The 12,497-nt window shown below is 36.9% G+C and overlaps 1 protein-coding gene across 7 annotated transcripts in view; it reads left to right on the top strand.

Moving 5' to 3' along the window:
- Positions 1-12,497, top strand: part of OPHN1 (oligophrenin 1) — a 608,271-nt gene that overhangs the window by 347,759 nt on the left and 248,015 nt on the right. For all 7 annotated transcript variants that reach the window (XM_047844278.1, XM_047844279.1, XM_047844280.1 and 4 more), the window contains exons 12-15: positions 2,338-2,416; positions 4,688-4,721; positions 5,235-5,297; positions 7,165-7,239. In XM_047844278.1, the coding sequence (XP_047700234.1) occupies positions 2,338-2,416; positions 4,688-4,721; positions 5,235-5,297; positions 7,165-7,239 (251 nt within the window). The remainder of the gene's footprint in view (positions 1-2,337; positions 2,417-4,687; positions 4,722-5,234; positions 5,298-7,164; positions 7,240-12,497) is intronic.

The following is a 12,497-nucleotide window of genomic DNA, read 5'->3' as shown; positions in this document are numbered from 1 at the left end:
CAAAGTCAGACTTCCCAGCAGGCATTGGGTACCTGTACTCATGTCCCTGAAGCACAGAGAGCAAAGAGCTCTTTGAGTCCCTTTTTCTATCTAAGGAATAGAGGATAACTTTTTTCTTTAATTAGCTTTGCTGCCAGTATTTGAAACCACAGACTTATAGCTCATAGAGCTTGAAGTGCAATAATAATAATAACAATAATAAACAACAACTGCTAACATTTGCAGAGTAACTTCTATGTGCCAGGTACCATTCTCAGCCCTTGAAATTGTATAATTTCCTTTATTCCTCACTACAGTCATATGAGGTGACTGTATTTTGCAATTTCACAAAGAAAGACAAGGAGACAGAGAGAAATTAAGCAACTTAGGTAACACTGCTAGCAAACAGTAGAGCCAGGAGTGGAATCCAGGAATTTTAGTCTCCAAGCCCACACTCAACCATTACACTGTACTGCACATATGCTGTATATGCCTTTTTGTTCCAGATTGAGTGACTGGGACCTTGGTGAGGGAAAGGGATTTGTCTTAGATAATGGAAGAGCCTGGACTAGAAGTCAATGTTCTTTCTACTTTGTCATCCTGTTCTTATGAGTATTCTTTGAATTTGACTTTCTGTAGCACCTAAGAATCTTCAAATGCTTCTTAAATAGTTACTTATTTATTATTTCAGCTTCTCTTTACAGTTAAGGGAAGACACATACTGCCTTTTTGATTTCCCAGATAGGGAAGCTGAGTTCCAGAATGGGATTAGTATCATACCTGATCTACACTGTCTGCTTTTAAGTCTGTTCCCAATTTGCTTGTTCTCCTTCTTTTTGCCTTCAGGATTCAGCTGCGCTCCTGTCTTTCCAAAACTATTTCTAAACTTTCTATCCCCATGTAATATATCCAGAAGGTTGGTTATTTGTTAGAGAAAGGTAAACTTGAAAGAATCGAGTTCCCAACGCCAAGTCCTGGTTTTCAGTTGATTTGACTTAAAGAAGATTTGGAGACTTTCCTTTTTAAAATGTACTTTAATGGAATAAAAGAATGGAAGATAGAATAGGAATCCTATGATATCAAAACTGGAAAGGACCTTCCAGTTCATCTTGTTCGACACCCTTATGGATACAGAAACTGAAGCCCATAGAGCCCCAGTTACTTTTCTAGGCTCTCTGAGCTCTCTTGACATTATTCTTATCATTTTGTGACTCTGAGAGTCTTAACATAGAAGGAACAAGAGGAACCAGTTTGTCATAATGGTGCAGATACACAGATAATGTGAAGAAGATTTATGTTTGCAATGATATGGCCAATCTGCAATTCCCAGTTTAGTCATGAAGGTCTAAAAAGGCCATACAGAGTATATCAACTTGGAGTATCTCTGGTTAAAGGTAGCCTACAAGTAAATACAAAAAAATGGTTTTGAGGCCATCTTCGAAGGAGAAGCCTTGTAGCATAGTGGTTAAGAAAGAAGATGGCAGAAAGAAAGGAAAGGAAATGGAAGGAAAGGAAAAGAAGGGGAGGAGAAAGGGAAGGGAAGAAAAGAAAAAGAAAGAGAAAAAGAAAAGGAAAGAAAAGAAAGACTGCTGGACCGGAGTTCCTAAAATCAAATTCTGGCTCTATACTTACCCACTGTGTGAACGTAGGGAAGAGCTCTGTGCTTCAGCTTCCCCTTCTGTAAAATAGGGATTACTATATAGTACCTGTTTTATAAGGTTCCCGGTAGATTTCATGAATTAATACCTATAAAGTACTTAGAACAGAATGTGGTACATAGTGAGCACTCAATAACTGTTAGTTATTATTAGTCATAAAATTGCTTAAGTCAGCAAAAAGGCCTCCTCCCTGTACTGAGCCAATGTGCATGTTGTTGAATTATTTCCCACTAGAAATACTCCTTGGACATCATAGGTGGTGGAAGTAGCACAGACATCTTTTTTGTGGCTGAACATGCTTATTCCTAGTGCCCAGAACAAACTTCCAGCTTCCAAGAGAGAAAGGCAGAGAGAGCCACAGTTAGGCTCAAGTGCAATCGAGCCAATTTAAGTATGTATAATGGTGAGGTGTCTTGACATCTGACTCAATTTCCTTGTCTGACCCTGGCATGAGGCTGCCAAGATACCACCTTCTCCAGGGTTCCAAAAGATACTGTTTTGTAAATGTTCCATTGTTTTTTTGAGTAAAGGAGATTTTGAAAAATTGGAATTCTGTATGTGTCTGCTCGGTGTGACACCTTCCAGGGCTGATAGGGACCCTAGATCAGACTCTCTAGGCTGCTTTATAAGGTTCCTGGTAGAACCAGGTTCCATTCTTTAGGTGACTTTTCTGCTTTAAACTTGTCATTTTTTTCTATAGGCCAGGAACCATAACTTTGCAAGCTCTTTCGGAAGCTAACAGAAGGCTATGGATGGAAGCCATGGATGGAAAAGAGCCTGTAAGTTACGTGAGGACACTGTAGAAACTTAGCAATATAGTCCAATGTATGAGTATCCTTAGTGGTACTAGTGGGTCTAGGACATTTAAAGAGTCAGATCTTCAGACTCAAAATTTTAGAGTTAGAAGGAATTGTTTACTCAACATTTTTTGTTTAAAAAGTAAGGCAATTTGAGTTCCATAGAGGATGAGGGACTTCTCTAGGATTACTATCTGAAAAGACATAAAAATTGGGCCTAGATAGAATCCAGGTTTCTTAGCTGCTTGCTTCAGTGTTAGATTATGCAGCTGTGCCTACAAGATCTTCTTAAAGAAAATTAAGCCCTTTTGTCAGTTTATAAAATTAATGTGTTCATATAGAAAGGTGGAAAATAATTTTCATAACTGTGAATAAGGATTTATTAACATTTTATTCAAAACAGTTTTGCTGCCCCTATTTTACATTCCCATGTCAGCTTACTCTCTTTAAGGGTACAGCTGTTGGAGAAGATGGTGCTACCATCCTATATCCCAAGATGTACCACTCCATTTAGAACATTGTTACACAGGAGGACAAGCAATACCTTAAAGAGTTTAGTGATTGTCATAGAAAGACCAATCTGAAGAGTCAGAAATTCCTGAAGAGAGTTTTTTTTCTTCAGTATCTTCCAAGTAAATTTCTTCTAGTGGTGTATGAAATAATATTAGCTTCCTACTGTTAGATTTACAAAAGACTGAATTTGGATCCCAGTTGTGCCATCAGTGGTGGTGTGACTTTGGGCAAGGTATTCTATCTCTCTGAGACTCAGTTTTCTTCTCTTCAGTAAAAAGGGTTGAATCATCTCCATTCTATCTACCTCACAGAGTTGCTTTGAAAAATTGAATGAATGGAAGTGGGATAAAGAATGAGTGTGAAGCTACTGAGATTCCATAGTATTTGTGTACAGTCTAATATCTTTGTTTTGTTCAAGGCAAAAATGTGCTAAGAGGGAAAATACTCCAAGGTTTTCTTTCTGTGTCTCCTTGGTGCCCTGGAAACTAAAGAGAAGTGCACAGATTTCAGAATGTACTTATAGCAACCAAGAAGGTAGCAAAGAGAGAAGGGGTGTTATGAGGATTGTCATACAGGAAGTAGCCCATGACCTGTGGCTCCTCCCTCCTTCCCAGAAGATTGGAGCTTAACTATTGCATGCCTATGATGTTTCTCGAGGAAGATGGTAGCAGGCTCAGTGAAACATTTTATTCTTGATTCCGTCATTGGAACTTGTTCTCCCTTTAAGTTTTAAAAATCGAAGGATGCAGATGGCTTTTTGTGGAGAATGATATTAGAACATGGGTCCACTGAATGTGGATCCTTAACAACTCGATTATGCTAGACTTTTCACAAATAACTTGTTTATAAAAGTGGCAGCAAGGGCTTCCCAGAACAGAAATCTCTCTCATTGAAATATCCATGGGTATACACACATATGCAGAAAGTTTTCTCTTAAAAGAAGAGATTGTTAAAGTGGACTCTAACAGATACCGTACAGAAGGTTTATTTCCTGAAGTTTGACATTGTTATTGTTGCTGCCTTGCTAAACACCCCATTTCACTAATTTTATACATGATATGCATGCCTTTGCTTAAAGTATCACAGAAGATTAGGACTTTAAGGAACATCTACTCCAACTCAAATCATTTTAGAGATATGAAGTTTGAAGAATAGAAAATGAAAAGGACATGCCCAAGATTTTATAATGAATTAGAGGTAGAGCCAGGCTAGACTTCAAGAGTCAAGGATCTCCTTTTTGGCCTCTCACATAGCTATCATGATGTGTATTTCACGATAACTCAAAGAAATCTTGGTCAGTGTGTGGATCTCTTTCAGACAGACACTTGCTTTTCTACAGAGAAATACCCATTAATTAGCCTTTGGGGTAGGAGGTTGGTATTGGGCACATTTAAATTTTACCATCAATGCCCACTACCCAGGTCCCATAAGAAGACTGTTTCTCTTGCTCTATCAGAAAAATTCTCCAAGTTTTACATAAGTAAATCTCTAAAATAGGTAGGCAACAATTTCAGCTACAGTGAACTACTTGGAATCTAGTTTAGTCTTCAGATTTGTTAAATCAGTTGTTTTCTAGGGACCTAGTCAAAGATGATTCTGTTTAGCCCACTTTTCCATTAAAGCCTTAGAGTCACTAATGGTTATGATGGACTTTCTGGGGAAAGAGAGTTAGTATTATTTGCTGTACTTACCTATAGTGATTCACAATAGACATGGCTCTTTCTTTCTCTTCTTTTGTAGATATACCACAGCCCCATAACAAAACAGGAAGAAAGTGAGTCAAATTTACAATCTATTGACATTACAAACTGCCAGTTTTCCTATCATCTGTGATATGTAATATTGATTCAAGTGTGTTTATGGATGCAACTGTGTGGAGTAGAATTCAGATCTATTTTTTTAAATATGTCTACTTATTGAAATAAGGAAGTCACTTTATCTTGGCTTATGTTGTGGGCAGTAATATTAATATAGAGAAGAACATTATCTCTTTCTTGTTCTAAACACATGATAGAAATTATGTGCATTTCTAGCCTACCATTTCACGTTTGATGTTGCTACTACCTAAAACAAACATAATGCAAAGGGATAATTAAAGCATTTTGTGTAATAAGAGTAAAAACTCTAAGTTCCCCCTGAATACAAAGACCTTTCCATTTAAGAGTATTGGAGATGAAAAACCATACCCCTTATTCTCTCACTGCAGTCTCCTAACATGATCAATAAATACTTGGTAGGTAAAGCTTGTTATAGTGGATCTAACTTTGTTTTCCTTTATTTGAAACAGTGGAGCTGAATGACATAGGGTTCAAGTTTGTTAGAAAGTGCATCAATGTCATTGAGACAAAAGGTAAGATTTGAACCGGAGTATTGGCAGTGTTTGAATCTGGTCACTCTGAATTTATCCTGGGTCAATTTCTTGAAGGTAGCAATGATGTCATTTATTGTTCAGGACTCATTTTAGGAATGAAGACTATATACCTTGAACACTAGACACAAATTTGTAAAATTCCAGCAAGTTCCAAACCAGTGGTATCCAAGCATATTGGAATAATTTGTGGTTTCCTCCTTTTAAAGAGAAATAGCTTAATTAATCAAATGGTACACAGTTCTAAGTTATACAAGAGATCTGCTGTACAGCATAAAGCTATAGTTAATAATACTGTATTGCAGGGGCGCCTGGGTGGCTCAGTTAGTTAAGCGTCCGACTTCGGCTCAGGTCATGATTTCACGGTCCGTGAGTTCGAGCCCCGCGTGGGGCTCTGTACTGACAGCTCAGAGCCTGGAGCCTGCTTCAGATTCTGTGTCTCCCTCTCTCTCTGACCCTCCCCCATTCATGCTCTGTCTTTCTCTGTCTCAAAAATAAATAAACATTAAAAAAAATAATACTGGGGGCGCCTGGGTGGCGCAGTCGGTTAAGCGTCCGACTTCAGCCAGGTCACGATCTAGCGGTCCGTGAGTTCGAGCCCTGCGTCAGGCTCTGGGCTGATGGCTCAGAGCCTGGAGCCTGTTTCCGATTCTGTGTCTCTCTCTCTCTCTGCCCCTCCCCTGTTCATGCTCTGTCTCTCTCTGTCCCAAAAATAAATTAAAAAAACGTTGAAAAAAAAATTAAAAAAAAAATAATACTGTATTGCAGACTTAAATGTGCTAAGATGGTAGATTTTGTATTGAGTTCTTATTGGAAAAAATACTAAAGAAAAAAGAGGACAGCAGAAAACTTTTAGAGGTGATAGATATGTTTATGCATAGATTATGGTGATGGTTTCATTTATCTCCAAACTCACCAAGTTATATCTATTAAATATGTACAGTTTCTTGTATTTCGAAAACAAGGCAAAGAGCTTCAAATGGCTTTTAAAGTATTCTGAACTACTAATGGGCACTCCTCAAGTAGTGTTATGATGGTTCCATCACAAATAAATAAGAGTTCAATTTCTGCCATAATACATATTGATTTAAAATTTTCTGGCTAAATGGGTGATGGGCATTAAGGAGGGCATTTGTTGGGATGAGCACTGAGTGTTATATGTTAAGTGGTGAATCGCTAGGTTCTATTCCTGAAACCAACACTATACTCTATGTTAACTAACTTGAATTTCAATAAATAAATTTTAAAAAATTGATGGGGTGCAAAGCTTAACTCAAATGGGGAATCAGTGTTTTCCCATGTTCATGATACTCTCTAGATTCTCTCTGAGAATATTTAGAATGTGGGCATGTAGTATATGAGCCAAGCCTCTTTTTTTCCTTGAAATGTTGCTTTAATCTTTCCCCATACACAAAATAGCCTTTTGTTTCACATTTGCCATAGTTCAGGCCTTTCTTCCTTTATATTGCTGCTCATGGGCAGCTTGATGATTGATATTTCCTCCTTTTTCAGTTAAACTCTAGCTCCTTTCCAAGATGGCAGCACTATTCTCAGCCATCTGCTGCTATCAAACTAAGCATATTTTTCTATTTACTAGAGTGTATATTCTCTTCTGTTCAAACTAATGAAACCTCCGTATAATCCAAATGAAAGTATGGAGAGAATAATTTGGAGAGCTGCTTCAAAACTGGCCCCCTATTGCAGGGGAGGGCTAGAAAGCTAGGAGAGAGTAGGGAGACCCTTTCTTGTTTGAACTGATGCTAGGGTGAAAGTACCTACTTTTTCTACCTAGAGGGAAATGAAAGCTCTAGCTGTATAAACAAAACTGACCTGATTTTCTTTTCCCTAGGGATCAAGACAGAAGGATTGTACCGTACTGTGGGCAGCAATATCCAGGTTCAGAAGCTGCTGAATGCCTTTTTTGGTAACAAATTAATTTCATTATTCTCATTGGAAATTGTGTATTGAAAGAAATGTGACTATAAAAGAAATGAGACATTGCTTTAGCAATGGTTGTAGAATGTTTTAAAAATATTTTCAAAGGAGAAATGTACACATATTTGCCAATCCTGTGTCAGAGACAATCTTGCCTTGAAGAAACAACTAGCATCTCTTCTCCACATCATACTCACTCATCAAAGCCTTTGCAATCTGGCTTCTACCCCAGCCTCTCCACTGAAAATATTTTCACCAGGCTTAGAAGGTATCATCTGTGAAATCTAGGGGACAATTTTCAGTTTCTATCTTGCTTGATCTCCTTGTTGAACACTCCCTCCTTTTTGTAGCTTTCTCCCTGTGTGACTTCTGTGACTCAACATATTTTGATTTTTCTCAAATCTTCTATGAAACCTTTCAAGTGACTCTTGTCAGCTCCTTTTTATTCTTCCCATCTTCTCAATCTTGTCTGGGTATTTTCAAGCATTCCATCTCTGTCCCCCTTTACTTCTTCTACATGTTTTCCTAATGAGTAAATATTAACCTGGTTATCTGTCACATTTTTTTCAATTTTGTATGTCTAGTAATTTTTTTAACTTTCAAAATTCCAGTTAACATACAGTGTAATATTAGTTTCACGTGCATAATATAGTGATTCAACACTTCCATACACAGGTATACTCATTAATCACAAGTGTACTCATTAATCCCATCACCTATTTCACCCATCCCCCACGCACCTCCCTTCTAAAAACTATTACTTTGTTTTCTATAGTTAAGAATCTGTTTCTTGGTTTGCCTCTCTGGTTTTCCCGCTATGCTCTTTTGTTTGGTTTCTTAAATTGCACATATGAGTGACAACATATGGTATTTGTCTTTCTCTGACTGACTTACTTTGCTTAGCATAATACTCCCTAGCTCCATCCACATAGTTGCAAATGGAAAGTTTTCATTCCTTTTTAAGGCTGAGTAATATTCCTGTGTGTGTGTGTGTGTGTATGTGTGTGCGCGCACACGCGTGCGTGCGTGTCACCTTTTCTTTATCCATTCATCAGTCAGTGGACATTTGGGCTGTTTCCATAATTTGGCCATTGTTCATAATAGTGGTATAAGCATCAGGGTGCATGTATCCCTTTGTGTTAGTATCTTCATATTTTTTGGATAAGCATCTAATAGTGCAATTGCTGGATCATAGTATATTTCTACCTGTACCTCTTTGAGGAACCTCCATACTGTTTTCCATGGTGGCTGCACCAGTTTGCATCACCACCAACAGAGCAAGAGAGTTTCCCTTTCTCCACATCCTTGCCAACACTTGTTGTTTCTTGTGTTGTTAATTTTAGCCATTCTGACTAATGTGATATGATATCTCATTGTAGTTTTGATTTGTATTTCCCTGATGATGAGTGACGTTGAACATATTTTCAAGTTTCTGTTAGCTATCTGGATGTCTTCTTTAGAAAAATGTCTGTTCTGGGTGCCTGGGTGGCTCAGTCAGTTGAGCGACTGACTTCTGCTCAAGTCATGATCTCCTGGTTCATGGGTTCGAGCCCCACGTTAGGCTCTGTTGCTAACAGCTGAGAGCCTGGAGACTGCTTCAGATTTTGCGTCTCCCTCTTTCTCTGCCCCTTCCCCTCTTGCATTCTTTCTCTCTCAAAAATAAATAAACATCTTAAAATTAAAGAAATAAGAAAAATGTTCCTATCTTCTGCCCATTTTTAACTGGATTATTTGGTTTTTGGGTGTTGAGTTTTATAAGTTCTTTAACCCTTTATCCAATATGTCATTTGCAAATATTTTCTCTGATTCCCTAGGTTACCTTTTAGTTTGCTTGATTATTTCCTTCACGGTGCAGAAGCTTTTCATTTTCATGAAGTCCCTGTAGTTTATTTTTGCATTTGTTTCCCTTGCTTCAAGAGACATTCTAGTAAGAAGTTGCTACAGCTGATGTCAAAGTGGTTCTCTAGGTGTGTTCTCTAGGATTTTTATGTTTTTTTTTTTTTTTAAGCCTTTCATCCATTTTGAACTTATTTTTATGTATGGTGTAAGAAAGTGGTCTAGTCTTATTCTTTTGAATGTAGATTGCCAGTTTTTGTAATACCATTTGTGAAGAGATTGTCCTTTTTCCATTTGATAGTCTTTCCTGCTTTGTCAAAGATTAATTTACCATATAGTTGTGGATTTATTTCTGGGGTTTTTATTCTGTTCTGTTGATTGATGTGTCTATTTTTTTGTGCCAGTACCATACTGTCTTGATCACAACAGCTTTGCAATATAACTTGAAGTCCAGAATTCTGATGCCTCTAGCTTTGGTTTTCTTTTTCAAGGTTGCTATGGCTATTCCAGGTCTTTGTGGTTCCATAGAAGTTTTAGGATTGTTTGTTCTAGCTTTGTGAGAAGTGCTAGTGGTATTTTGATAGGGATTGCATTAAATGTGTAGATTGCTTTGGGGAGTATAGACATTTTCAAAATATTTATTATTCCAATCCATGAGCACAAAATGTTTCTCTGTGTAATCTTTAATTTTTGTCATCAGTATTTTATAGTTTTCAGAGTACAGATCTTTTACCTCTTTGGTTGGGTTTATTCCTAGGTATCTTGTGGTTTTGGATGCAGTTGTAAATAAGATTGATTCCTTGATTTCTCTTTCTTCTGCTTCACTGTTGGTGTATAGAAATGGAACAGATTTCTGAATGTTGATTTTATATCCTGTGATTTTACTGAATTTGTGTATCAGTTCTAGCAAGTTTTTGGTACAGTCTTTCAGGTTTTCTACATAGAATGTCATGTGATCTGCGAATAGTGAAAGTTTGACTTCTTCCTTGCCAATCTGGGTCTTTTATTTCTTTTTGTTGTCTGACTGGTATGGCTGAGACTTCCAGTACTATGTTAAATAACAGTGGTGAGAGTGGACATCCTTTTCTTGTTCCTGACTGTAGAGGAAAAGCTCTCAGTTTTGCCCCATTCAGGATGATATTAGCTGTGGGTTTTTCCTACATGGCTGGCCTTTCTTATGTTGAGTAGTGTTTCCTCTAATCCTACTTATTTGAGAGTTTTTATCATGAATGAATATTGTACTTTGTCAAATGCGTTTTCTGCATCTTTTCAAAGGATCATATGTTTCTTATTCTTTATTTTATTAATGTGGTATAAATAAATCGCACTTGGTCATGGTGAATGATTCTTTTAATATACTGTTGAATTCGGCTTGATGGTATTTTATTGAGAATTTTTGCATCCATGTTCATCACGATATTGGCCTGTAGTTCTCTTTTTTTAGTGGAGTCTTTATCTTGTTTTGGTATCAAGGTAATGCTGGCCTCAAGAATGAATTTGGAAGTTTCCCTTCCACTTCTGTTTTTTGGAAGAGTTTGAGAAGAATAGTTATTAATTCTTCTTTACATGTTTGGAGAATTCACCTGTGAAGCCATTTGGCCCTGGACTTTTGTTTGTTGGGAGATATTTGATTACTGATTCTATTTTTTTTGGTGTTTATTGGTCTGTTCAAGTTTTCTCTTTCTTCCTGTTTCAGTTTTGGTAGTTTGTATGTTTCTAGAAATTTATCCATTTCTTCCAGGTTGTCCAATTTGTTAGCATATAGTTTTTCACAGTATTCTCATATAATTGTTTGTTCTTCTTTGGTGTTGGTTGTTATTTCTCCTTTCTCTTTTGTGATTTTATTTATTTGGGTCTTTTGTCTTTTCTTTTTAATAAGTCTGGTTGGGGTTTCTCAATTTCATTAATTTTTTAAAAGATCTATTTCATTGATCTGTTCTATTGTTTGTTGTTGTTGTTGTTGTTTCTCTATAATTTATTTCTTCTCTTTATTATTTCCCTTCTTCTGCTGGGTTGAGGTTTCATTTGTTCTTTTTCTAGCTCCTTTAGGTGTAAATTTAGGCTGTTTATTTGACATTTAATTTGCTTCTTCAGGTAGACCTCTATTGCTATGTACTTTCCTCTTATGACTATATCTAGTAATTTTTATTAAATTATAAAATTATGGGTTTTGCATGTCCTGATTTTGTTGACTTCTTTTAAAGACTACTGAATTTTCTTTTATAGGTAGCTATTTGTAGATCAGCTTGGTTCATTAGGGGCTTCTTTTTAAGCTTGTGAGTACAAATATAAAGTATCTTTTACTGGCTAGGTTAGGTGTACTACTAAGGCCTGACTTCTTTTGTCTCTTCATTCTTATTGATTGTAACTTAAACATCTCCCAACTCTGTGTCGCTTCTTGGAATTGTTCAGTTTAAATTCCCTGATAAAATCTATGAAGATTTGTATCTTGGCCATTCATGGCTTGGTATTCAATGATAGTATCCATAGGGCCTATAGAATAAGGTGTTTTTCTTTTTCTTTCTTTTTTTTTTAATATTCTTCCTCTATATAGCTCCCTCTTTTCTGGTACACTGCCATGCAAATTCTTTCTGCCCAAGTCTCTCTGAACTCTAAACTTTGTCTCTTCTACTTAATAAGACTTCTATGTCAGCTTGAGTTCTCATTTGCTGTGCTATCCTTCAGAAAGTGCTTTCAGGTAGCAACCTGTGGTAATGGTAGGACTTTGTTTCCCCTTTTTTTGAGAGTCATACTCCTATGCTTCATAGCTAAATGACTACAAACAACTCTTTCTAATATTATGTCCAGGGTTCTAATTGTTAAAGTAGAAAAGCAAGTCTAGTACCAGTTACTCCATCATGGCCTGGAGTTGAAATCCTTCTGTGTGGGTTTGCTAGCACCTCTGTGCTGGAAGCACCCAAAAATCTCTAGTCTAGACATCATCTCATGAGTTCTAAAGTCATTTATTCAGTTTCTCACTGAACCTGTGCTTCCCAAACATATTTATGTCATGACACATTGGAATGATCGTATCTGTATAGCACACTTTGATAAATGAACAAAACTCATCATGCCTGAGGTAATAAGGCTCCAAGGGCTGAAGGAATCAGAACTGGAATTGTTGCAGACTCTCTCTGTACATAGATGCTCCAAAGATATGTGTATTTTACATGTCCAAAATTAAACTTAATTGTTTTTGTCTGTCTGCAAACTTGCTATTCTTTCTTTTGTGAATTATAGTGAACTATCTGGTAAGCAAAATTTTCACAGAGTCAGAAAACAAATTGAGTGTGGAAAGCTGCAGTTTGGATAAAGCATGTATTTTTTGTCTTTGATGCATAGCTTACCTTCCATAACCATGTAGCCATGACAAACCAACCCTGTTAGTATTTTAGAGTGCTACAACATCTA

This window comes from Prionailurus viverrinus, chromosome X (assembly GCF_022837055.1).
Source record: "Prionailurus viverrinus isolate Anna chromosome X, UM_Priviv_1.0, whole genome shotgun sequence".
NCBI lineage: Eukaryota > Metazoa > Chordata > Mammalia > Carnivora > Felidae > Prionailurus > Prionailurus viverrinus.
Note: the sequence above shows the minus strand (reverse complement) of the source record. Positions and strands in the feature narration are given on the sequence as shown.